The sequence below is a fragment of the Hypanus sabinus genome, chromosome 9, assembly GCF_030144855.1.
Source record: "Hypanus sabinus isolate sHypSab1 chromosome 9, sHypSab1.hap1, whole genome shotgun sequence".
Taxonomy (NCBI): domain Eukaryota; kingdom Metazoa; phylum Chordata; class Chondrichthyes; order Myliobatiformes; family Dasyatidae; genus Hypanus; species Hypanus sabinus.
The window spans coordinates 48132751-48158916 of NC_082714.1; the positions used below are offsets into that span (position 1 = coordinate 48132751).

At 42.8% G+C, this 26166-nt stretch overlaps 1 protein-coding gene across 7 annotated transcripts in view; it reads right to left on the reverse strand.

The window, feature by feature from the left end:
• The window catches only part of rhbdf1a (rhomboid 5 homolog 1a (Drosophila)), a 373026-nt gene that overhangs the window by 134048 nt on the left and 212812 nt on the right, over positions 1-26166 (reverse strand). For all 7 annotated transcript variants that reach the window (XR_009513976.1, XM_059979627.1, XM_059979628.1 and 4 more), the window contains 2 exons: positions 16928-17060; positions 891-1021 (listed from right to left, as the gene is read on the reverse strand). Coding sequence is in view for 6 of the 7 variants with exons in the window: in XM_059979627.1 (XP_059835610.1) it covers positions 891-1021; positions 16928-17038 (242 nt within the window). In the remaining variant the exon portion in view is untranslated. The remainder of the gene's footprint in view (positions 1-890; positions 1022-16927; positions 17061-26166) is intronic.

A 26166-nucleotide genomic window follows, 5' to 3' on the forward strand; every position in this document is an offset into this window, starting at 1 on the left:
ATTTAAAGTAGTCAATGGAGCAGGTAAACTCTCCCTGTATACTGCACCTTAGTGTAATGTGGTTATAGTCACCTTTGCAAGTATTTACACTTGAAATGTGATATTAAGGAAGGAACAAATACTGTATCAATCTTGTATTGTTTTATCAACAGTTTTCACCATATGTTAATGTGAAGAGTGAACAGTAAATGGTTAATCTTACTGCGATCTGGTTCTTATTAACTGTGGTTTATCTCGACGTTTAATTCGGCGTTCGTTACATGCGAAGGAGAACGTTACAAGGGTTGTTAGGTTGTTAGTAATTGCATGGCATACTTGTAGTAAAATTAAAACAAGTGATTTTAATTCATCTAAAAAGTCCTAACAGACCAAAAACGAAAAAAAAAACAAATTTCAGGTTGTATCCAGACCAAATTGGAAGAGTGAGCAGCTCTTCCCTCACTTCTCCCCTCATTCTTATAAGAGAACTTAAATGCTGAGAATGATCTTCAGAAAAAGTAAAACCTCTACCTAAATATTAACAGCTTTAGGGCTCCTGTTCAAGCAAAACTTCACCAGCTTCATTTAAATTGACTTTTTAAATTTACATATTTTAATGCCTTTGCAGCTCAATAACTTTACTTTATCGAAGTTCGAACCAACAGAGATAGAATTGAACAGAAGTATAGCGGAATGCTTCTAGAATAATAATAAACATTAGAAGAAAGAAACAGTCTGCCTCATTTTGAAAGCAAGTGTAGTTATATTCCACAGCAGTGGAGGTGTCCACTACTGGGAACAGTCCAAGTGTCACTCCATCACCACCTTCTAAGAGTATTCTCAGCCTTACAAGTTCCTTTTCCCTTCAGCCAAGCGCCTTTATTTTCAAAAGATTCCTGATATTGCCTTACCTTTTGATGGTCTGGGTTATGGAGGTCTGCCTCTGGAACGTAGGCCGCCTTTGCTCATTCGGTGGAGATGGTACCCTTGTGTTTTCAGGTGGCATGCTGACGCTCCGCAGATAGTGTTGGTGCCTCAAAGACTGGACAGAACAGAAGGGGAGGTACAGTACTTTAACTTCTATAGTTACCAGGACATTCTCAAGGTTTTAACTGCTTTTTAAAATCTTACCACCTCCAGAGAAATATCTGCTCTGATCTCTGATGGTCTTATCAATTTCACTCCATCAAGTGTCACAGATTGAAGATTCTTTCTCAGAATGGGTGGAGAGGCAACAGCAGCTCGTTAAACTGGAGGGCAAGGAAGAGCAGCGGGACACTGATAAGGGTTAAAACTGAGGTGATCGGGGATAAACTGCAAACAGGATTATCTGGCCAATTAATTAATGAGTCAGACCAGATAGGAAAAGAGGGATTGCAACATACAGGACAGGAAGACCTGGCAGGTCATGCTGTACGTGGCCTCAGGCCAACATCTGGGTCTTTCCTTGCCCTCTAATTACATCCATTGACTCACTCACCAGACTTTACTGGCATCACAGCTGACACTATGGTGACCCGAAGTTTACCCAATTCAAGACACTCCCAAACTCCTTCCCCATCTGCTCTGCAGCTTAAACTTGTCTCCTTCACAGTTCCAATGAAGCATCTTTGTCCTGAAACATTAACTCAAACTCTCTTCCCACTGATGCAGCCTAACCTGCTGAGAACTTCCAGCATTTTATGTTTTATTTTAAATTTCCGGCATCTAGAGATTTAAAAAAAAATTCCACTTTCAATAGCTGACTCACTATTTGTCTCCACATCAAATAATGAGGGCGGACCTTAGGCACGATGGTGCTAAACAGTGACTCCTTTGCTTGCATCTTCAGAAACAGCTCTTCTTCCATCTTTGAAATCTCTATCTTCCCCTTTCAGGGTTCTTTTTCAGGGTTACATGCGGGAATCTTTCTTTGCAGGAATGAGCCCCGCTCTCGGGGTTTTGTGACTGGTCATTATTCAACATTCCAAAGATGTGGCCCAAGAGCTTAGCTCGCCTTTGGGGGTCCAAGATCTCGTAGCTCTGGAGGGGGCGGATCAAAGGTTGGTGTCCTGGCAGAAGATCGGTGTATCATGGGAGTCAGAAGATCTATGGCTTTGTGCCCAGGGACCTGAGATCTTTGGGCACGGAGCTCAGAAAAAGCGACTCAATGGACTTTTAGCATCATAAACCAGCGAGTTGCTTGTTATGTCTCCTCTCTCGCTGTGAAACGGAGACACCTCTTTTTCCTTTTTTAGGTAGTAGTAGTCTTTGTGGTACAGCAAGTCTGTGTCTTTGCTGTTGCTTTGCTGCATGCTTGAGTGCTCGGTGGCAATGTTTTTTTCCGCTGGTGGGGGGAGAGGGAATTGTTGTTTGCTGCCACTTACGCACAGGGTGGGGAGGGAGCTGGTGGGGGGGGGGGGGCACTTTGTATTTTTAACATTTATCTGCCATTCATTCTTTGGGGCACTCCTCTGTTTTCATGGATAGTTGCCAAGCAAAAGCGTTTCAGGATGTATATCGTATTCATTTCTCTGACAGTAAATATACCTTTGAAACCTTTTACAAGTCAGGTCACACAACTTCAATCAAACATAGAACTGTGCAACAGATGTCTACGCTGAACAAAATAGCAATTTAAACTAATCCTTCTGCCTGTATCAGTTCTTCCCCATCTGTTCATGTATCCATTGAAATGCCTCTTAAATGGTGCTTTTCTGCTTCCATCAGCTTCCCTGCCAGCCCTTTCCAGACAGCTAAAAAACACTCATTTCGCAAATGAGTGTTTAAAGCTTCCCCATTCACGGTTAAGACAGTTTTGAGTTTCTTGTTAACGAAAATACTTCATTTCGGGAAAAAAAAAGTCTCTTGCTATGTTGCAGTTTAAAAGCTCCAAAGGGACGGGGGGGGGGGGGGGGGGGGGTGGTAGAACCGAATACGCTTTGGCAGCTAGAGGACATACTTTCTTCCTTTTTCCCTCCCAAACTCAGCTGACCAGCCTGCTCATGCTCCGTCATGAGACAACAAGGAGTGCCTCTCCTTCATTCTCGGGCACGCCTGGCACCTGTTGGCGAGGGATTGCTTTGTTGGGGCTATGGATGTAAAGCTCAGACCAGATGAAATGCAGAACCTCAGGCTGTTGCTACCCACCCATGTTCTAAAATAGTTCTCAGAATGAACAGAAGCCACTGCCAATTTTTTCTTTGGTACATTTTTTCCACTCTTGCTCCCGTGGGCTCACACGAAAATGAAACAGCTTTCTGAAAAATAAAGAGCCTCCTGGCTACTCTTCATGGTCAGTTTGAATGATGGAGAAGCCCTGGCAGTAAAGAAGCCCAACTGGCTAAAGGCCACATGTCCAGGTGACACAAGTTCTAAATGGAAATTCAAACCATATAGGGGAGGGTGAAGGGAACTGGATAAATTACTGGAAGGAGGAGGATAAAATGATTAAAAATCAACTTCACCAATTCATTTTTCATGGTGTGCAAGTATTAACAAGGTCATCATTGTTCAACCCACTGGAATCAAATTTTTCCAGGTCAGAAGGAAGGCGATAGCACGGCAACTCAATGGTCAGGCAAAGGCAGGTTTTGAAGGAGATTCTTTAAACAGTCGAGGTAAAATACTGGAGATAGTTAAGGATGGCATTTCAAAGTCTGGAGTTCAAAGGCATGAAAGCATTACAATGGCAAAATAATGGAAGTTAGGGTGCAGTTAGAGGCCAAAGGGCAAGGGCCCAGTGTTCTCAAAGGTTGATGGAGTTAAAGATGAATTTGGAAATTAGGATAGTATGCATGCTGGAGGGAAAGTTGCAGGTGGGATTCGACTGAAGCACAGAACAAGGTCATTCAGCCCATCAAGATTCTGTAAATATAGGACTCAAACAGCTGTAGCCAATCTTGGCATATTTGTAGTTTGTACTAAAAATGATGTAATTGAGAAAAGGAAGGAGGCAATAGATTAGCTATTTATTGGAGGAAATTAGTTCTGACAACACCAATGTGAAAAGCAAGGTGACAAAATAGAGCAACAGGATTATTCTCATTTCTCTAAAGCACCACAATACACATTTCAGTTAAAAATTAAGGGTAATTAATTCTCTATTAAACATCTTCTCACCAAAGTAAAATCAGAGAATTCGGTGATGATTCTATATAACCAAGGCTCCTATCAAAGGACAGGCAGCCAATTCTCTGCCAAAATCCCGTCAGTTCAAATCAATATACAGACACAATTTTAAATGATCCATAAAACCACAACATTAAGTTTTTTTTAAAAAAGGAGGACAACATCTCTTACATTCAGCTAAAAAATCCTACACTAAAAGTAGGTGACTTAAAGGAACTTAAAGTGGTGACTCATTTACTCTGATTTGTTAGCAACAGGCAAGGTCAGAGGTGACTGGAGACCAGAAAAATGAATGAACATAATGTGAATGAAACAGATCTTCCAGGGCAAGTTGAGACCCTACCCATTTCATTTTGCAATGACAGGCAAGGAAAATCTGGTTGAACCATTGTGAAATTGTGTCATGTCAGGGGACTTGGTAGGAACCACAACAATAGAGCCGCAATTCACAAATTACTGCTAAAGGAAATCCAATATCAAGCTGCTTTGTAGGGCAATGTCAAAGCTGAAATAAAAATAAGATCTTTTGGGATCAAATGAATTCCACTGGGCCCTGGCCTACCTAAATCTGACTCCGACACAACACTAGCTAGAATTAACTTTAGGTATTTTGTGTCAGCTCAACACCACCCAACTCCTAAAAGGTAATCTAGTATTGGCTGCTTTTGTTTGTACAGACAAATTAAACCAACCACATTTGTCCAAAAGAACAAGCTCACATAACAGAATCCCATCTTCCATTTGGGCACATTGCAGCCCTTAGGATTTTATAACAACCTCTATAATTTCAGACCACTAGCCTTTATGTTGGAATTGTCAGTTCTGATACAAGGTCTAATGTCAGGTTTGTCTCTCTCCACAGATGTTACTTGCTCGGATATTTAGACCACACTTTGCTTCAGATTTTCAGCGGCCACAATCTCCCACACTACAAAGTCAATCGTTTTTTTTTTATCCTTTCTGCTCCAAGAGGACTACAAACTTGTTGTAGGGTTCGGAGGCCTGTGTGCCACAATGGCCCACAGAGCTATGTTGGCCGGAGTCAGGGCCTTGTAGGGTCACTCTTACCAAGCAGGTCAAAGGGCATAGGCCAGACAAAGAGTGGTCCACCTGTCTTCCAGGTCTGGGGGTTCAGTTCAGGGCTTATAACCTTGACTAGTCAAAAAAAAATTGTTACAGAAACAGTAATGGAGAATCCTTCTGTATCTGTGTGCAAGTACGGACAGACAGAGATGGAGGACATTCATTGCTGCCCTAAATGCCAGCAGTGTAACAGGCAGAAAGTAAGGAATCTCTTCTACTTGCTCTCATTCATCCATGATAAAGCAGTTCTGAAAACTAGTCAGCAAACAAAGGAGCTGGTCATTAACTCCGGGAGATGAGGTGAAGTGCATCAATGGAGATGGCTTACAGTTTCAAGATATTAGGAGAAAATATCATCAGCAACTTTTCCTGGTCCAGCCATGTGGACACCACATCCATGAAAGCATACCAATGCCCTTATTTCCAAAGATGACAAAGGAAAATTGGCACGTTTCCACTGTTCCCAGATGAACCACAGAAAGCATCCTGCCTCGATGCATCACAACTGCTCTGGCCAAGATTGCAAGAAATCGCAGAGTTGTGAACACAGGTCAGTCCATGAAGCAAAGCAGCCCCCACTCCAATGATGCCATCTACACTTCATGCAACCTCGAAAAAGTAGCCAACATAATCAAGGACCCCCACCACCCTGGTCACATTTTCTTCTCTCCACTCCTGTCTGGTAGGGGGTATTAACACTTGAAGGCATGTTCCATCAGGCTCATAGCTTCTATCCCAAATATGTGAAATCTTGAAAGGACATCATATATGCTAAAAGAACTCTTGATCTCCCAACTTAATCTTGCAGTGGCCCATCTTTGTCCACTTGCACTGCTTGCTTTTTGCAGCTGGAGCACCTTACCTGGGTCCCATTTTCATTTTTGATGTACCTATGAATGGAATGATCTGTCTGGTTAGCACACACATAAAAGTCATTTAATTTGTACCTATGATTGAAATAAGCCAATATCCAGATATCTTGGTCTTCATCCTAACACAGATGGATTCTCTCTACCCTCAACTACTTAAAAGCACCCTTGTTTTCTTTTTCACTAGATCTAATGAGGGGCCACTGACCTGAAATAATATACTCTCCCCACCCCCCTCCCATTCACAGACATCAGCTGACCTGCTGAAAATTCCCAGCACTTTCTACTTTTATCCAAAAGCATGCCGAGTCAAATCTTATGCTCTGTACTCTGATACAGTGTATCCACACAGGGTAGGATAACAGCAACTAAATGTCTAGTTATGTAACATGCCCAAGATGCCCAGCATTCTAAATTCCCTTCAGCCAACTGAATAAACGTGTTACTATCCAAATACTTAAAAAGGAGACTTGCCGATAAATTTATTCCATCTTTAAGGGATACTCACTGAAACTTGGCAGGAATAAGTGATTACAATAGAAGCCATTTCCCTTTCACTAATTATATCTAGCAGGTGATGCACTCAACAAGTTTTAAGATTATAAGCTATGATTTAAAATCTCCTTGAAGCTTTTCTGTCATGGTGATGGAAAAAACAGCATTAAACACATCGACATGAAACGGTGTCATTGCAAAGCACTGGGAGTCATCCGAGATCCCCACCACCCGGGCCATGCTCCTCTCTTGCTGTTGCCATCAGGTAGAAGGTACAAGAGCCTCAAGAACAGTTACTACCCCACAATCATCAGGCTCTTGAACAAAAAGGGGTAAAAACACTCACTAGCCCAATCAATGAACCATTCCTATAAACAACGATCTCACTTTCAAGGACCCTATCTTATTATTTCACGCTCGTTATTTACTGTTTGTATTTACATAGCTTGCTGTCTTCTCGCCCAGTTTGACCTTTCATTCATCTGTTATAGATTTGCTGAGCATGCCTGCAGGAGAATGAACCTCAGGGTTGTATATAGTGACATACATGTGCTTTGATAATAAAATTTTACTTTGAACTTTTGAACTCTAACATGCAGGAAAGAAGAGTCACCCTTGCACCCATACGATAGGTATTTGCCCAATAACCCCCTTGACAACAGTGTGCAACTATGACCCTGACAAATAAAAGACAGTCTTGATATCATCTCAACAATGCAAACACGGTACAGAAGGTAGTAAGTGACAAGTATTGTTCTACAAAGAACCTGTAACAAAGGTCATCATGTACAGCAAAGGGAGCGTTTAACTGGAAAATGCTTCAGACTCACACCATATCAACAGGCACAATTTAAAGGGCAGAATGCTTTGATGATTCGAAGTGGGGCGGGGGGGGGGGGGGTGAATGTCAGAGATGGGTGGGTTCATGAAACACCCTGCCAGAGGAGGTGATGGAGGCAGATACATTAAGGACATTTAAGAGACTATTAGAGAGGCACATCCAGGGCAGAAAAATGGAGGGATAAATTGTAGAGAAGGGTTAGATGTATCGTAGAGTAGGTTAAAAGGTCAGCACATTGTAGGCTGTAGAGTATAACAATTAGAGCACGGAAACAGGCCATCTCGGCCCTTCTAGTCCGTGCCAAACGCTTACTCTCACCTAGTCCCACAGACCTGCACTCAGCTCATAACTCTCCATTCCTTTCCTGTCCATATACCTATTCAATTTTTTAAAATGACAATATCAAACCTGCCTCTACCACTTCTACTGGAAGGTCATTCCACACAGCTACCACTCGCTGAGTAAAGAAGTTCCCCCTCATGTTACCCCTAAACTTTTGCCCTCTCTTAACTCATGTCCTCTTGTTTGAATCTCCCCTACTCTCAATGGAAAAAGCCACGTCAACTCTATCTATCCCACTCATAATTTTAAATACCTCTATCAAGTCCCCCCTCAACCTTCTACACTCCAAAGAATAAGACCTAACTTGTTCAACCTTTCTCTGCAACTTAGGTGCTGAAACCCAGGTAACATTCTAGTAAATTTCCTCTGTACTCTCTCTATTTTGTTGACATCTTTCCTATAATTCGGTGATCAGAACTGTACACAATACTCCAAATTTGGCCTCACCAATGCCTTGTACAATTTTAACATTACATCCCAACTCCTATACTCAATGCTCTGATTTATAAAGGTCAGCATACCAAAAGCTTTCTTCACCACCCTATCCACATGAGATTCCACCTTCAGGGAACTATGCACCATTATTCCTACATCAGTCCGTTCTACTGCATTCCTTAATGCTCTACCATTTACCATGTATGTCCTATTTTGATTAGTCCTATCAAAATGTAGCAACTCACACTTATCAGCATTAAACTCCATCTGCCATCTTTCAGCCCACTCTTCTAACTGGCCTAAATCTCTCTGCAAGCTTTGAAAACCTACTTCATTATCCACAATGCCACCTATCTTCGTATCATCTGCATACTTACTAATCTAATTTATCACCCCATCATCCAGATCATTAATGTATATGACAAACAACATTGGACCCAGTACAGATCCCTGAGGCACACCACTAGTCATCGGCCTCCAACCTGACAAACAGTTATCCACCACTAATCTCTGGCATCTCCCATCCAGCCACTATTGAATCCATTTCACTACTTCAATATTAATACCCAACGATGGAACCTTCTCAAAGGCCTTACTGAAGTCCACATAATCAACATCCACTGCTTTACCCTTGTCAACTTTCCTAGTAACCTCTTCAAAAAATTCACCAAGATTTGTCAAACATGAGCTTCCACGTATACCTTGCTGTAATGTTGTACACTTAGATCTGTAGTGCACATTAACTAAATGTTGAGGCTTTATAAAGCACTGGAGAGGCCTCACTTGGAGTATCAAGAGCAGTTTTGGGCATCTCATCTTAGAAAGGATGTGCTGACATTGGAGAGGGTTCAAAGGAGGGTCACAAAAATAAATCTGGGAATGAAACGGTTACCATATGCGCAGTGATTGAAGTTTCTGGGCCTGTATTCACTGGAATTCAGAAGAATGAGGGGAGGATCTCATTGAAACCTATCAGATGTTGAAAGGTCTTGATAGAGTGGATATTTCCTATGGTGGAAGGGGGTGTCTAACAGAAAAGGAGAGGAAGTTCAAAGTAAAATTTATTATGAGAGTCACCACATAACCCTGAGATTCTTTTTTTGCAGGCATATTAGCAAATCTATGGAACAGTAACTGTAAACATCAGAAACTATAAATTGTAAACAAACTGTGCAAAATGAAGATATAAATAAATAGCAATAAATAATGAGCATGAAAGAACAATATAACAGAATCCTCAGATGAGTGTAGCTATCCCATTTTGTTCAAGAGCCTGATGGTTGAGGGGTAGTAACTGTTCTTGAACCTGGTGGTGTGTGTCCTGGGGCACTCATACCTTCTACCTGATGGCAGCAGCGAGAAAAGAGCATGTTCTATGTGGCAGGATCTTTGATGGTGGATGCTGCTTTTCCACGGCAACGTTTCATGTAGACATGCTCAATGGTTGGGAAGGCATTGGTGTTCCTATCCTAGGCCATAATTCAGCAAGTCAGCACACATTCCACCACACATTTATAGAAGTTAGCCAAGGTTTTCAATGACATGCCAAACCTCCACAGACTGTTGAGGAAGTAGAGGGGCAGCTATGCTTCTTTCACAATAATATTTATATGCTGGTCCGGAACAGGCTGTCAGAAATAGCGTCACCAAGGAATTTAAAGTTACTGACCCTCTCCACCTCTGATTCTCTGATGATTACCTTTGGACCATTGCTCATGGACCTTTGGTTTCTCTCTCGAGGTCTATATTCATTTTCCACATCTGCATTTTGCAGTTTGTTTACAATTTATAGTTCCTGATGCTTACAGTTACTGTTCCATAGATTTGCTTACATGCCTGCAGAAAAAGAATCCCAGGGTTATATGTGGTGACTCTCATAATAAATTTTACTTTGAACTTTAGGATCTCCTTTTTCTACCTATGTCATGGGTACCAATATTTGCATTGAGTGAGAAGTTGCTGTCATTACACTACTCAACAAAATTTCAGTCTCCCTCCTGTGTGCTGATTTATCACGCCCTTTGATACAGCTCACAAGGTGTCATCAGCAAACTAGTTTGTGGTGTCAGAGGTGTACTTAACCACACAGTCATAGGTGTAAAGCGAGTAGAGCAGGGAGCTAAGTACACATTCCTGCAGTGCTCCTGTGCTGTTGGAGATTGTGGAGATGTTTTTTTGCCAATCTGAACTGACTGGAGTCTACAGGTGAGGAAATCTACAATCCAGTTGCATAAGGGGGCATTAGGTAGAAAGCAGGATTGCTGCCTGTGCCAGGGAGGGTAAGAACAGGATGATTCGGCAGATGAACTCCTGGCTGAAAAAGAGCTTTGACCAGGTGACCTATCCTGACATCAGGGAATTTTGAGGGGAGGGGGATTTCAATCAGATCCACTGCCCGAGTAGAAAAGCCAGCAGCAGGTGGTTACAGCAAAAAAAAGAATATGGCCAGAGACCAATTAGATTGATTAGCACGAGCAAATTAAAGGAAGGCAGGGGCAAGCACAGCAGCCATCAGAGTGGAGATCTTGAGGCTTTAACACTTCGAAGCTTCGGTCAGAGAAAGCAAAGGAAAGCTCAGGGTTTAAAATTTCCACCCCCCCCCCCACCCCCATTCCCTTCTCTATATCTACTCAGCTAAGACAGTAGAGATGCCAGGCAGGATAGTGGAATGTTCCTCTTGCGGGATGTGGAAGGCGGGGAGACTCCAGTGTCCCCTGACATCTACAGCTGCAGGAAGTGCATCCAGCTACAGCTCCTAACAATCCACCTTAAGGAGTTGGAGCTGGAACTGGATGAAGTCCCGATCATTCAGGAGGCTGAGAAATAGAGAGCTCTTTACACCCCAAGGGGCAGGAAACTGGGTGACAGAAAGGGGAAAGGGAGCCAGTGCAGAGTACCCCTGCAGCCAGCCCCCTCAGCTATAGGTATATCACTTTGCATACTGTTGGCAGGGGGATGGCCTAACAGAGGAAAGTCAAAGTGGACGGGTCTCTGGCACTGACTCAGGCTATACAAAGCAGAAGGGAAGTGAGAAGAGGAGGCATGCTCTGGTGATGGGGGATTCGTTACTTAGGGAATTGGACAGGAGCTCAGTGAGCGAGAACAAGATTCTCAGATGGTATGTTGCCTCCCTGGTGCCAGGGATAGGATATCTGGGATCGAGTCCTCAGCATTTTAAGTGGGAGGGTGAACAGCCAGAAGTCATGGGTCACGATGGGTACCAATGATAGGGGTAGGACGAGTGATGACATTCTGTATAGGTAGTTCGGGATTTAGGTGCTAAGTTAAAGGGCAGGACCTCCAGGGTTGTTCATCTCAGGATTGCTACCCATGCCATGTGCTAATGAGGCCAGAACTAGGAAGATTATACAGTTTAATATGTGGCTAAGTGTGGCATGTGGCCTAGTGGATAAGGCATCGGTCTAGTGATCTAAAGGTCACTGGTTCGAGCCTCAGCTGAGGCAGTGTGTTGTGTCCTTGAGCAAGACACATTGGTCTGCGACAACACCAATGCCAAGCTGCTCGAATCCTAGTGCCCTTCCCTTGGACAACATTGGTGGTGTGGAGAGGGGAAGGCGCATGGAGAGGGGAAGGCTTGCAGCATGGGCAACTGCCAGTCTCCCATACCACCGATGCAAATCCATGGTCTCACAAGACTAACGGATGCCTATAAATGTGGCTAAGGAGTTACTGTAGGAGGAAGAGCAAAAGCTGCACGGTGGGGTTTTAAACTAGAGTTGCAGCGGAATGGGTGCCAGAACAGTGGAAAGGTTGTGAAGGCAGATGTTGGTAAGACCCAAAACCTAGGAACCTAAAGGTTGAGCATGAGGTGACTAGTGTCCTGAGCAGTGTATATCCAATACAAGAAGTATCATAGGAAAGGTAAGATGAGGTACATGGTTTACAAACAGAGGCAATGTGTAGTCAGGGGAGGGCATTGAGGCTATTGATAGGGTAAAATTGCAGTCAACAGGATGAGGTGCAACATAAAAGGACAAAATCAAAAAGGGAGAATACAGGACTGAAGGTGTTATATGTGAATGTGCACGGTATACAGAATAATGTAGATGAACTTGTAGCACATTGCAGATTGGCAGGTACAGTGTTGTAGACATCACTGGATCATGGCTGAAAGAAGATTTATAACTGGGAGCTTAATGTCCAAAGATACATATTGTATCAAAAGGATAGGCAAGAAGGCAGAGGGGACAGCGTAATTTTGTTAGTAAAAAAATGAAATCAAATTATTAGACAGAGGTGACTTGAGATGGAGAAGCTGAAGTCAGATGTATCAATATTACAGTGGAGTAAAGGGAATTAGCAGAGGCATGAGAAGGAGGGGTGAGAAAGGAGTGAGTCAGAATTGATTGGAAGAGAACACTGGTAGGGATGAACACTGGCAGAGCAGGCAATGACTGGAATTTCCGGAGCAATTCGGAAGCCACAGGGTATATATATCCCAAAGAGGAAGTAGTATTCTAAAGGCAAGATGACACAACCAGGGTTAATAAGGGAAGTTAAAGTCAACATTACAGCCAAAGAGAGGCATATAATAGAGCAAAAATTAATGGGAAGTTAGGTGGGTCTGGGAAGTGTTTTTTTTAAAAAGCAACAGAAGGCAACTAAAAAGTCATTAAGAAGATATGGATGGAATATAAAAGTAGGCTAGCCAGTAATATTAAAGAGGATACCAAAAAAAGTTTCTTTTGATACATAAAGTGTAAAAGAGCAGCGAGAGTGGATATCAGACTGCTGGAAACTAATGCTGGAGATACAGTAAAGGGGGACAAGGAAATGGCAGACAAATTAAATAAGTATTTTGGATCAGTCACCATGGTGGAAGACCAGTATGGTGGAAGTTCCTGGTGTCAGGGGTCAGGAAGTGCATGAAGTTAACATTACTAGAGAGAAGGCTCTTGGGGAAACTGAAAGGTTGAAGGTAAGTAAGTCGCCTGGACCAGATGTTGTACATCCAAGGTTCTGAAAGGTGTGGCTGAAGAGATCATGGAGGCACTAGAAACGATCTTTCAGGAATCCCCGGGTTCTGGAATGGTTCTGGAAGACTGGAAAATTGCAAATGTCACTCCACTCTTCAAGAAGGGTGAAGAAATAGCAAGCAAGATAGACAAAGGAGAATCAGTTGATCTTGTGTGCTTGAATTTTCAGAAATCAGTTGATCTTGTGTGCTTGAATTTTCAGAAAGCCTTTGACAGGGTGCCTCACAAGACTGCTCAACAAGCTATGAGCCCATGGTATAACAGGAAAGATTCTAGTCTGAATAAAGCAGTAGCAGAAGGCAAAGGCTGAAAATTAAGGGAGCCTTTTCTGGTTGGTGACCGGTGACAGGGGTCTGTGTTGGGATCGATTCTTTTTACATTATAAGTCAATGATTTGGATGACGCTATTGATGGCCTTTTTTTTGCAAAGTTTGTAGATGATATGAAGATAAGAGAGGGGCAGGCAGTTTTGAGGAAGTAGAGGCTGCAGAAGGACAGATGAGGAGAATGAGCAAAGAAATAGCAGATGGAATAGTGTCAGGTAGTGTACGGTCATGGTAGAAGAAATGAAAGGATTGGTTATTTTCTAAATGGAGAGAAAATTCAAAAATCTGAGGTGAAAAGTCCCTGTGCAGGATTCTCCAAAGGTTAACTGCAGGGTTGAGCCTGTGGTGAGGAAGGCAAATGCAATATTAGCAATTCATTTCAAGGAGAATGTAATGTTGAGACTTAAAAGCACTGGTAAGGCCTCATTTTGGAATACTGCTGACGTTACCATTTCTTTATGTCTGCATCCTCTTATATTAGAAAAGATGTGCTGAAACTGGAAAGGGTTCAAAGGAGGTTCACAAAAATTATTCCAGGATTGAAGGGCTTCTCATACGAAGAACATTTAATGGCTCTGGGCCTGTATTCACTGGAACCCAGTAGAATGAAAAGTGACCTATTGTAACCTATTGAATAGTGAAAGGCCTTGATAGAGTGGATGTGGAGAGGTGGTTTCCTACGATGGCAGAGTCTAAGACAAGAGGACACAGCCTCAGAATAGAGGGATGTCCTTTTACAACAAAGATAAGGAGGAATTTCTTCAGCCAGAGAGTGGTTAATCTGTGGAATTCTTTGCCATCGGCCACTGTGGAGGCCAAGTCTTTATGTATATTTAAGGCAGAGTTTGATGGATCCTTGATTGGTCAGGGCATAAAGGGATATGGGGAGAAGACATGAAATTGGGGCCGAGAGGAAAATTGGATCGGCCATAATGAAATGGTGGAGCACACTCGATGGCCCAAATGGCCTAATTCTGCTCTTATATCTTATGGTAGTGGTCACCAACCTTTTGAAGCCCAAGATCCCCTAACTCAGCCTTAGTAAAAGGCAAGATCGACCCCAAATCGATTAGTTACATGCATGCACACCGGGACAGAAAAGACCAGAAGTAAAACGTCGCAACCCAGAAGTAGAAATAATGTATGAACACCAGGGGTCACCCTTTTTTTGCACCGTGGACCGGTTTAATATTGACAATATTGTTGCGGGCCGGCTGACGGGGGTGGGAGGGGGGGTGTTAATCATGGCCGGAATACAGCGATACACGAAGCAGGTTCCTTATGTCCAGTCTATTCCGCAATTTAGTTTTCGTGGCTCTCAGCTGCTGTCCCGCTTGCATTCACGTTTTTTCTGCTGAGAAAACTCAGTGGGTTTGTCTTTAAGTGCAGGGTGCTTGGACTCAAGGTACCGAAGTAGTTTTCTCATTGCCTCATTAGACAACTTCCCGCCCGCCGCCATATGCCTTGGCCAGGTGCGGCTGTCTGGACAGAGTGACCGACCAAGGAGTGTGACAGGATGCGGGCCCACCCACCCCCCCCCCCCCCCCCCCCCCCCGTAGGATCGATTGGCCGAAAAAAGTTTGGCTCGAGGGATGATTTTCAGTAGATTGCAGCGAGGAAGCTTCTCAGCTACTTATGAAACGCTGAGCCTGAATTAGGTCATCTGCGAATATTTTAGTACAGGGTTCCCCACAGACATTCGGTGTGGTAAACAGGTTCAGAGGCCTCACCCATCTGTCCATGCTCCACTGGCCATGTGAGGTGGCCGGTTACCCGAAGCCAACCAGTGATCCCTGACGCGCTTGGGTAATGACCTTGTGTGTATTCAAGTTCAACACTGGGCGTGACAGGGAATGAGGAAAGGTGCAACTGACTCGTATCATTTCCTTGGTTGGGGACCACTGAAGTATACCGTAGTGCATGGCGGGGGAGGGGGGGGCTACACGCAGGCGCACTGGGCAGAAAGAATGGAACTAAAACCCTGAAACCCAGAAACAATCTCTCAATAGTATTTGTGTATTAATTTTTCTTTTTCTTTTTTTTCAGGATCTACTGGGAAAGTCTCAAAGATCGACCAGTCGATCGTAATCCAACGGGTTGACGACTACTATCTTATGGTCTTATGAAGAACTGGTGCAGGGGACAAGGTTTCAGACTCCTGGATCATTGGAATCTCTTCTGAGTAAGGCATGGCCTGTACAAAAAGGACAGGTTACACCTGAAGCCAAAGGGAATCAATAGCCCTTTAGGCAGATTTGTTAGAGCTGTCAGGACAGGTTTAAACTAATTTGGCGGTGGATAGGAACAAGAGTGAAGAGGCTGAGGATGGGGCTGTTCATATACAAATAGATGCAGTGTGTACTGATACTGTAAAGGACAGGCAGATGATGGAGCAAAACTGCAGACTGTGGGATGAGCTAAAGCACAACAGGAAGCCAAGAGTGATGTGAAAGGACTGAAGGCATTATATTTGAATGCACACAGTATACAAAACAAGGTAGATGATCTTGTAATGCAGTGTGAGATTGGCAGGTATGATCTTGTGGATACTGCTGAGTCGTGGCTGTAAGATTTTAGTTGGGAGGTTAACTTCCAAAGACACACACTGTATCAAAGGATAGACAGGGAGACAGAAAGGGTAGGTTGGCACTGTTGGTAAAAATGAAAGCAAATCCTTAGAAAGAGGTGATTTAGACTCAGAAGATGTAGAATCCTTTCAGGTACAACTAAGAAACTGCAAGGTTAAAAAGACCCTGATGGGAGTTATACACATAACTCCAAACACACACCGGGATTTGACTCAGCGTCGAAACTCAATCAGGCTAGACCTCTTTACTGGAGCAATAATCTTAATCTTCTTACAGATGATGTCGATATTATTTTTATGAACATTTTAAAAATTCACTATTCACATAATTTTCTTAATAGTCTTAAGGTTTTGGGAATAAGATTCTACATTAACAAAACTGGTTAAATTCTGTCCCCAGAAACGCCAGTGCTTTGCTTGAGCTTTAAGTGTTGTGTAGATGTCTATTGCCACTAGGCTTGCCAACAAAACAGAACACTACTCTTCAAATGGAAAGTTGGCTGACCTGTATCATTACATCAGTACAGGGTGCCCATTTCCCTACTAACTTTTCTGATGCAATCTACAATAAATTCAAGACTAGTGGAAAGGTGGACAATTCTGAAACACTTTTTGTCTTGGAGTCACCCAGCAAGGTCTGGGGGCTGAGATTTTGTTGGTGTCACAAAGATCACTGCTCTCCCACTAGGCTTTGATTTAAGTGGAATTTACCACACTGATAGTCCAATGAATTTCCAGAAGTCCCTACCAGTGAGAGAGAGACAACTTGTCTATGTCAAATAATTGGTAATATTTCCTTGTCTTTGATAGGAATACGTAATCTAACAGTATACAACAGGGAGATACAAAATGAACCTTCATACCGGCAAAGGTGGCTCCTCCACTGGCGGCTGATTGGCAGGGATTTCCAGCTTGAGCCAAGGCGGCTTTTTCTTCTGTAAGCTGCTCGAACTATCTCGACGTTCCTCAGACATCTTTGTGATTTAGAGTCAAGACCTGTTGGTGCAAAGGAAAGCTCTGTTCATATTTCAGCATCTCAAACTTCAGCACGCATAGCTGGTACAATAATGACAAGAACAGAGGCGTTTAGTGACGTGGAGAGAATTTTGAAAAGGATTTATTTTTCCAACATCCCCGAGTGAAACCTTGTGTGGAAATGAGTAAGTACTTTCTTTTTTGCACCTTGTGTGCACTTTGCATTTCACCCTCAACTTTGTTCCCTGTTCTGAGAGTTTCATACATTGAGTGAAGAGTGTGAGCAGCATGGGATGAACCTGAACGCACTCACTGCACGAGGTTGACCCAGACTCTGCTCCCCTCACATGCTGTGCACACCACATTGCCCAGAAGACAGGACAGAAGAGAGAATTCAGCAATTTTCTTCTTCAGTTTGTTGCAACTCACTCAATCACTTCTGGATTAAATAATTTAATTTAAACTGTACAGGACATTTTGATAAATATAATTACATTATGAAGTAACTGGAATTAAATAACTTCCTGCTTTAAAAAAAAGCCTTTTTTTGTCACAGGCCTTCTGCAGTTCATTCACCGAACTGAATCCAAACACAAGGTTGCAAAGTTTGTAAATTTTTGCTATTTTGTACAATTTTGATTGGGGCAGCCTGCAGATAACGAATGACACAGCACTAGATTGAACCAAACTGAGCTGAGCTGACCTGAATACGTCTGGACTCTTTTGATAACGTTATTGGGGGGGGGGGGGGGGGGGGGTGTTTCATATTCTGTGTTTTTTGCTTGCTTTTTGCCATTTTCATTGTTTTTTGTGCATGTGGGGGGCAGGGATTTGATGTTTCTCTTTTAACTGATTCCACAGTTTTTGTTTCATGGCTGTCCACGGGCAGACAAACTTCAGGAGTGTATATACTACATACATTCTTTAATAATACTTTGAATACTGAAGATTAGTGAGGATAGTAGTGAGTAGTGAGGATTACTACTGAGGACTGGTAGTACCTGGAGGATGTACTGACAACTTCCCATGCACTTCCATCGCTCTCGTCACCTATTGTTGAAAGTGATAGGGCTCCCACGCTCCCCCCATTGTTTGGTTGCAGAGCTCTCGAGACCAGATTTTTCAATCAAAACCAACTAGGGATAGGTCAAAGGCCATCTTCCCAGACACACAGCACAGGCAAATGTTGAGTTTTACAAAGTACATTCCTACAATGTTCCAACTCCATGGTCAAGAACACCACAATAAATCAGAGCTCCGCAGGGCCAGACTGCGTGAGCTAGTATTTCTCTGCAGCTCTAATTGTAACCACGGATTATCACTGCACTAATGACACCATAATTCGGGTTATTGATAATTCCGAGTTTCTTCGAAAATTCTTCTGATCCATTATCTTCCTTCAAGCCTTGCCATGACTCAGCTACACAGAATTTGGTTGTTTACTCAAGAGATTCTGCCGATGCTGGAAATCAAGAGCAAATAAAATGCAGGCCAAGACCCTGCATCGGGACAACGTTATGCGAGTTATCAGTCCTGATAAAGTGGCGCAGCCCAAAATGTCATCACTTATTCCTTTCCTTAGATGCTGCCTGACCTGCTGAGTTACTCCAGCATTTTGTGTGTTTGCTGACTAACCCCTTCTTGATACCAATCTTTACATTTATATTTCATAACAGAATAAAAGAATATCAAAAGAAACATAACTTCTTCCTGGAACAGAGTGCTACACTCACAAGATCAATATCTGTGTCATTGTAAGAACTCTCTCCTGTGCGCCCCTGTGCAGTAAATTTGATGTCACCACACAGAACAAACTTACTTTTTCCAATTCAATATGCATTGCAATAACTGCCACAACCTCAACCCCTCCAAGTACAGTTACATAATTCTATTAATTCAGCACATAATTTTTTTAATGCCCAGCTCTTCTGACCAATGAGAATACACTGATTAAAGCCAGCAGATAATTTGCTGGAAACAGAAACATTGCATTTGTTCAAATAAACTCCAACTTTCCACACACACCTCCCAAGGGAGGTGGTGGTGCTTTTGCCAAGTATCATCTTTTTATAAATCTAGTTGTTAGATCTCCCAGAGATGACAGCTTGAAAAAGAACATTTAGCTGTGGGAAGGCTAGAGAAGCCCAGGAGGGATGAGGGTGGGGAGTGGGGAGTTAACACTTTGAGCACTGTAGTTTATTACAGTACCCTTTGAGCCACGCCAGCCAGCAACCATCCTAGCCTAATCATGAAACAATTTACAATGACCAACTAACCTAACAACCGGTACCCAGAGGAAACTGAAGCATCCAGAGGAAATCCACATGGTCACGGGGAGAAGCTGCAATTGGCGGGTTTGAATTTCTGCATCATGCTGAGCTTGGAGCCAAAATCCTTGGAATTCCACAACTATTGGATCAGTCTGAGTTCAGTTACAGGATTCAACTTTAACTTGCCCAGAATAACAAAATGGGTATGGATAGATGTATTATATTGCCTGGCAATTACCCTCTCAGATTCTGCTGTCATCCCATCTCAACCTACAGCTATGAGTAGATGACCTACAAGGAGGTGGTAGGCTCAAAGAAAGAACCTAGTACCGCAATTTATGGGCACAGCTAAACCAGGAGAAGCACTGTGCCCATACTGGGTTCTTCCCCCACTCCAGATTGTTACCAGTTTAGCTAAGAGTTACCTGCTAACAAAATCCTGCTCTTGACGTACAGATAGCAAACTTTATCTGGTTCACTGGGACAATCTCTTTTTTAAAATTTCAATATTTTTAATAAGTTTCGAGTAGGTAAACATAATGATAATGATACAAAGATCAGGATTACATTAATAACGGTTAACGTATACAGAAAAATAACAGATAACGTATACAGAAACACTGGGACAATCTCTGCTAATGGAAATCACATATTACACCAAGTCCTCCTTTTTAAGATTCAGCCTTCAAGTTCTATACCAGCCTGACCTGGTTCTCTCCTTCATATACCCTAGTTTAAACTTATGAAGTGCAAACATTTCCTGTAAAACAAATCACCCGAATAAAAGAAAGCCCTTTTATAGTGGGAAGATCTCAGATGTTATTCTTGGTCCATTTCTAAACCTAATACAGATTTGCTGCTTGTTGAATGGAGAAGGGAACAAACAACCAGCTCATTTGAACAATTTTCATCTACACAGCAATTAAATAATTGAAGTCTGTCTTAGTCTGAAATCTCCCAACTCCATAAATTAACATTGCTCACAAAGGAAGCAAAAGTGCCAAGACAGCAACCCCACTAATTCATCCACTTACTTCATGTAGCACTGTACATCAATGTTAAAAAATCCTGGCAACACAAAGCACGAGTTTCACTAATACAGAAGTTCCCAAAAGGATGACTGAAGTTAAGTAAATGCAAGGTTAAGGGCTCAGCTACAAAGTTTGTATAGAGCTCTTTCCAGAAAGTATTTCTGCCGTATAAACGGAAAAATCAGTGGGCTGAGTGTTATGGGCCAATAGTCACTGGGTTAGAGATGTTCCGGTTCACTTCCGCATAACTCTGACTAATAAATTTCTTTCTAATGCACCAACGTCAAAAATGATTGAGCAATTTTCATTTTGCATCAACACCACCTTAATTAATATCTGATCTGTAGGAACACTTCTGTCTCTGCTTGACTCTCTCCTGGGACTGGAAGATCTGGGGCTTTAGGTGCTTATGAATCATGTAAATTAAGTTCAAACTTCTCCATTTTCTCAATCCCAACATACCAGTTTTTTTCCAGCATTTTCCACCATTGCAACTTTGCATTTTATCTGGATATTCCTGTTATTTTCACAAGAGCTGAATAGAAACCAATTCTGAAACTTTCTCTGGTCACATGGGAAGGTCTCAGGACATTCTAAATGCCGGACTCCTGAAGTGGCCTCAGCATAAAGTTTTCCGCCTAATAAAATTGAAATTTAAATTGTTGTGCTTCCATTTTGTACCACATACATTTACTGACATTATGAGGCTTCAAAGTGTGTCCACTTTAACATAACTCAAATTGTGCTGATGTCTAGAACAGGAAAAAGCAGAACTTACTTTCTGATCAGCTGCTATTTTATTCAAAACTAAATATAGCTCCCTTGTTCAGAAGCAGTAATGTTGACTCACATTTTGCAAGCTTTCAATGAAAGCAAAAAAAAACCCACAATTTTAAAGTCTTCAGTAATTTCAGACTATGCTCTTCTACAAATGTCCAGAAATTGAATTTTCCTCATTTTAGGGATATTAGATCACAATGATTTGCCCTGATGCCAAATTAGTGCCAATTTTCAACATGGTTTGCCAAAGAGAGTCTAAAACTAACGTTTACAGAGACAGTAGGGTAGTAGAAGTCGAGAAGGGGAACATTGGAGGGGTTTAAATGACAGTGATTGTCTTCACCCCCATACAATGAAGAGGCGTTATTCAATTTCAGTTTATTTTTACTCAACCATATACGTATACTGACAATTGAAACAATGTTCCTCTGGACCAAGGTGAACAACATTGTACATACAACTCACAAGCATAACAAAATGTAGCATTACCACTTGTAAATTAACAAATAATAAGGTACAATTACAACACAAGTTAGAAGTAAACACTACTGGAGTATAGAAGTATAACACTACTGGAGCTTCATGCGTGATGAGACCTGGGTAGTAGTAGGGAGTTTAATAGTCCTACGGCTTGGGAGAAGAAGCTGTTTCCCCAACCTTACAAAAGAGATTCTGCAGATGACGCAAATCCAAAGCAACATCTCATCCTAACAGTTTTTGTCCTAACACTACAGTACCTCCTGCCTGATGATAGAGAGTCAAAAAGATTGTTGGATAGATGGGAGTGTCATTGACAATGCTAAGGGTTCACTCTGATAGATGGAACAGAGACTCCGGTGATGCTCTCAGCAGTCCTCCCAATCCTCTGTCACGACTTGTCGTGGTCAGACACCTTACAGTTTCCATATCAGATAGTGAGGACACTTTCGATGGGGCTCCTGTAAAAACTGGTTGGGGGGGGGGGGAGAGGGGGGTAAGCAAGCACATCTCACCTCAGTCTCTTCAGGAAGTGGAAATGCTGCTGTGCTTTCTTGATCAAAGAGATGGTGTTGAGGGACCAAGTAAGGTTCTCCAATCCCAGAAACTGGGTACTCTTAACTCTCTCATGGAGGAGTCATGTATGTGCTTTGAGGAGTGGCCACCCTGCACCTTCCTTAATGTCTATAACCATCTCTTTGGCCTTGTCCACACTCAAGTTGTGACTGCACCATTCTACCAGCCGCTCTGCCTCCTCTCTGTAAGCCCACTCATTGCTGTTGATGAGCCTAGTCACTGATGCGTCATTAGCAAATTTGAAGACTTAGTTTAGACTGGAACTAGCAGTGTGGTGATGCATCAACAGTGTGAACATGAGCAGGCTCAGCATGCAACCCTGGGTGTGTCACTGCTCAGCATGATGGAACTGGAAGTGCTTCTCCCATCATGGACTGACTGAGACCCATCTGTCAAGTCATGCAGAGACCAGTTAGAGAGAGGTGTTGACAGCCAACGAGGTCAGGTATTGCCAGACATCGCAGGAATTCTGCAGGCCATTATAGAGGAGAAAGCCTCTAAGCTGGATGGCCGCTTCAGGGATGGTATCGCATGCATCAGGATGAGCTTGCAGCCAGCCTTCATCTCACGCTGATTCAGTCCCAGGTGCAAGTAATCAGGCTTATTTTCCAATGACCAAACATTTGGAAGTAGAATCAACAGGAGAGCTGGAATATAGGGTTTTGCCCCGAGTCTTGCATGAATACCGGTGCAGTTTCCTTGTGCGCCGCTTCTGACAGCGCCCTCCCCTGGAAGGCTGTAGCACGTGACAACACCGAATGCAATAAGCCCACGCTGCAGAGCTCATCTAACAACTCAGCAGCGAGGTAGACTTGCTTTCTCGATATCCAACAGTATCTTGTGATTGTAAGAAAGATGCAAGGGACAAACAATTACACCTTTTAGTGGGAGCCAAGTAGCCGCTGCGATTGAACACGCCTCCATCTTGGGCTCCACACTGCAAATGCGGTTGAAACGGGGGTAAACGATACTAAGCACCAACCCCCCCCCCCCCCCAATTGACTGGCCCATTCCAAAGATGGCCTCAATCCGCCTTGAGCAGCCACTCTTCAAAGCTTTCAGAGAACACTACTTCCGAGATTTGAGTGCTCTTGAGAAAAGAGTTTGGGCAATTGTCCAAATTGAACAACTATTTAAGAATGATCATCTTGAGAGAATCTGGAGTTATACTAGCCAGACCAAAGTAGTCCATTTCAATCCCAGATGGAGAACAGAGAGTCAGATGGGATTTTACAGTTGTTTCATGTTTCTTCTTGAATCTTTAATGACACATTTAATTTTTTTAAATTTAGAACTCAGTGGCCATGGTGAGATTCAAACTCTGTCAAGTCCAATGAGGTGACAGTACGTAACTGTACCCTTTCCCAAGTTTCCACATTCTGCCTGTAGTGGGGTGACAAGAACTGCACAATATACTCCAAGTGTAGCCGAAAGAGTGTTTTACATAGATGCAATACGACTCCTTTACTCCCATACTCAATGCCTCTACTAATGAGGACAAACATGTTATGAACTTTGCCTGCCTACCTACTTGTGTGTACACTTTCAGGGAGCTGTGGATTTAGATTCCAAGTTTCCTCTGTACACTAATGCTGTTAAAGGTTCTGCCATTAACAGTGCACTTTCTCCTTGCATCAGACCACCTGAAGTGCAACACTTCACACTTGTTTGGATTAAACTCCATTTGCCATTATTCTGCCCACATCTGCAACAACGAACCCATTAGTTGAATATTCCCTCATCAACTTCACCTCCGCACCAATTATACATTTAGATGAATCAGAGAGCCATGGGGAAAACATCTGAAGCTCTCCTGAAATGTCTGGCTTTAGGTTGGAGATTAATCTTCAAATAATGGATCACGCCAATAGTGAAAGGTTGTAGCTCCTAACCATGTATCATCTACGGATATTGAGCTGGCCTTAGAATAGAGGGTCAACACAAACACTGAAAGAGATCAGACCCTTTAACACTTCTACATTGCTCACTTATGCACGGCTGGCGTACATGCACGTGTGGCAAGTGGCCATGTTCACAAAGCCCCACCTCACCTGCCCATCTACTCTGTTCCATCAGAAAAATACCCTTCAGTGCTTGCTGGCCACATCCAAAATCAGGGGTTCCCAACCTGTGGTCCACAGACCCCTCGTTTAATGGTAAGGCTCCATGGCATTAAGAAAAATGGTTGGAAACCATTGGCCTATACTACCCACTGAAGCCATCTGTCCCACTGCCCAGCCTTATCAGAAATCAGATTCCCATCATCCTTTTGATAGTACAAAGCAGATTTCTTTGAATTAGGCAACAGAAAATCTTTTATGTTTTACATGATGATTTGTTGGCTAACATTAGCTGTGAGGCAAAACCCATATCACGAGGAGGACAGCGGCAATTCACAATGGTGATCTAGCTTGAGTGCAATTTGACATGCTGGGCAGCGAGTTACATCTCACAAATTAATAGGTATACATTTGTGATTAGTTATGGTTAGATTAGAATAGCTTTGTTACATGTGCAACAGAAGATACAGTGAAGTACGCCATTTGCATCCATAGATGTGCCCACAAGTGTCGTCATGCTTCTTGCCAACATAGCATGCCCATAACTCACTAACACTAACCTGTATGTCTTTGGGGTGTGGGAGGGGACATGGGGAGAACATACAAACGCCTTACAAACAGTAGTGGGAAGTGTTCCCTAACCACTGGTGATGTAAAGCATTGCGCTAACCATTTCGCAACCATGTTGGCCTTTGTACAGAGCAAGAAGGAACTACGTTCATGACAAACACATCCTCAAAACATGCAAGCATACCATCAGATGACACAGATTAGTAAAGCGGCCATATGTAGGCTGTGGGGAAGACTCGCTAGGTAACTTCCCCAGACACTTTTTCCTGCTCCGTTCTACTAGAAGGAACCTGCTACCTTGGGACAAGGAAACTCACATTTTGCTTACCTGCTAGATGTCGTGGTGGGGGGCATTGAAAACAAAGAAGTGCACATTTTTTAAATTATGTAATGAACATTTGCTGCATAAATTAATGAAACACCATTATTTTTATGTCAGTGCAGATTTTATATCTTGTAAAGACTTTCTAAAAATAAACCTTTTGTATTTAATTTGAAACTAGTACTTCCAATCTGAAGGGCCCTAAAATTTGAATAGGTTGCAATGCACCAGAAAAATAGTAATGAGAAAGGCTTTTGAGGGGGCACATTCAGGAAAGAAAATTCATCAGCTCACTCAAGGGGAAAAGATAGTAATAGCAACCCCCCAAAAAAACCTCCTGCAGCTGAAGTCAGGATTCTGAGGAAAGAGCAGGATGTTAAATACAACAGAGAAGTGATGGAGTTGGATTTTAGGTGGGGGTAGATAGTGAAATGTTAAAACACTGGGTCCCCAAGAATGGAAAATTTGGGGAATAGGCTTGGAGACTAAAGATCTGCAGTAGTGATTGTGGTAGCAGTTCTGTCTATGCAAGGGAAAAGAGTGATTTATTTTCTAAGTTTCTCACAGTCAGCATCAATCAAACTGTGCAGAGATGAAGAGCATGTAATTACGCCCCTTGTAATAAACTCAGGGAAATCTGCAGATGCTGGAAATCCAAAGCAACACACACAAAATGCTGGAGGAGCTCGGGAGGTCAGGGAGCTTCTATGGGAATGAATAAACAGTCAACACTTTGGGCCGAGACCCTTCTTCAGGAATGAGAAATAAGTTGGGGGGTGAGGGGTGGGGGGGGAGATGAAGCCAGAATAAAATGGTGTGGGTTAGGGAAGGATGCTAGCTGGAAGGTGGTAGGTGAAGACAAGTGGGTGGGAAAAGTCAAGAGCTAGAGAAGAAGGAATCTGATAGGAGAGGAGAGAGGACCATGAGAGAAAGGGAAAGAGAGGGGACCTTAGGCAAAGTGACAGACAGGTGAGAAGAGGTAAAAAGCCAAACTGAGGAAGAGGAAAGGGGGAGGAATATATATACTACATTGGCACTGGT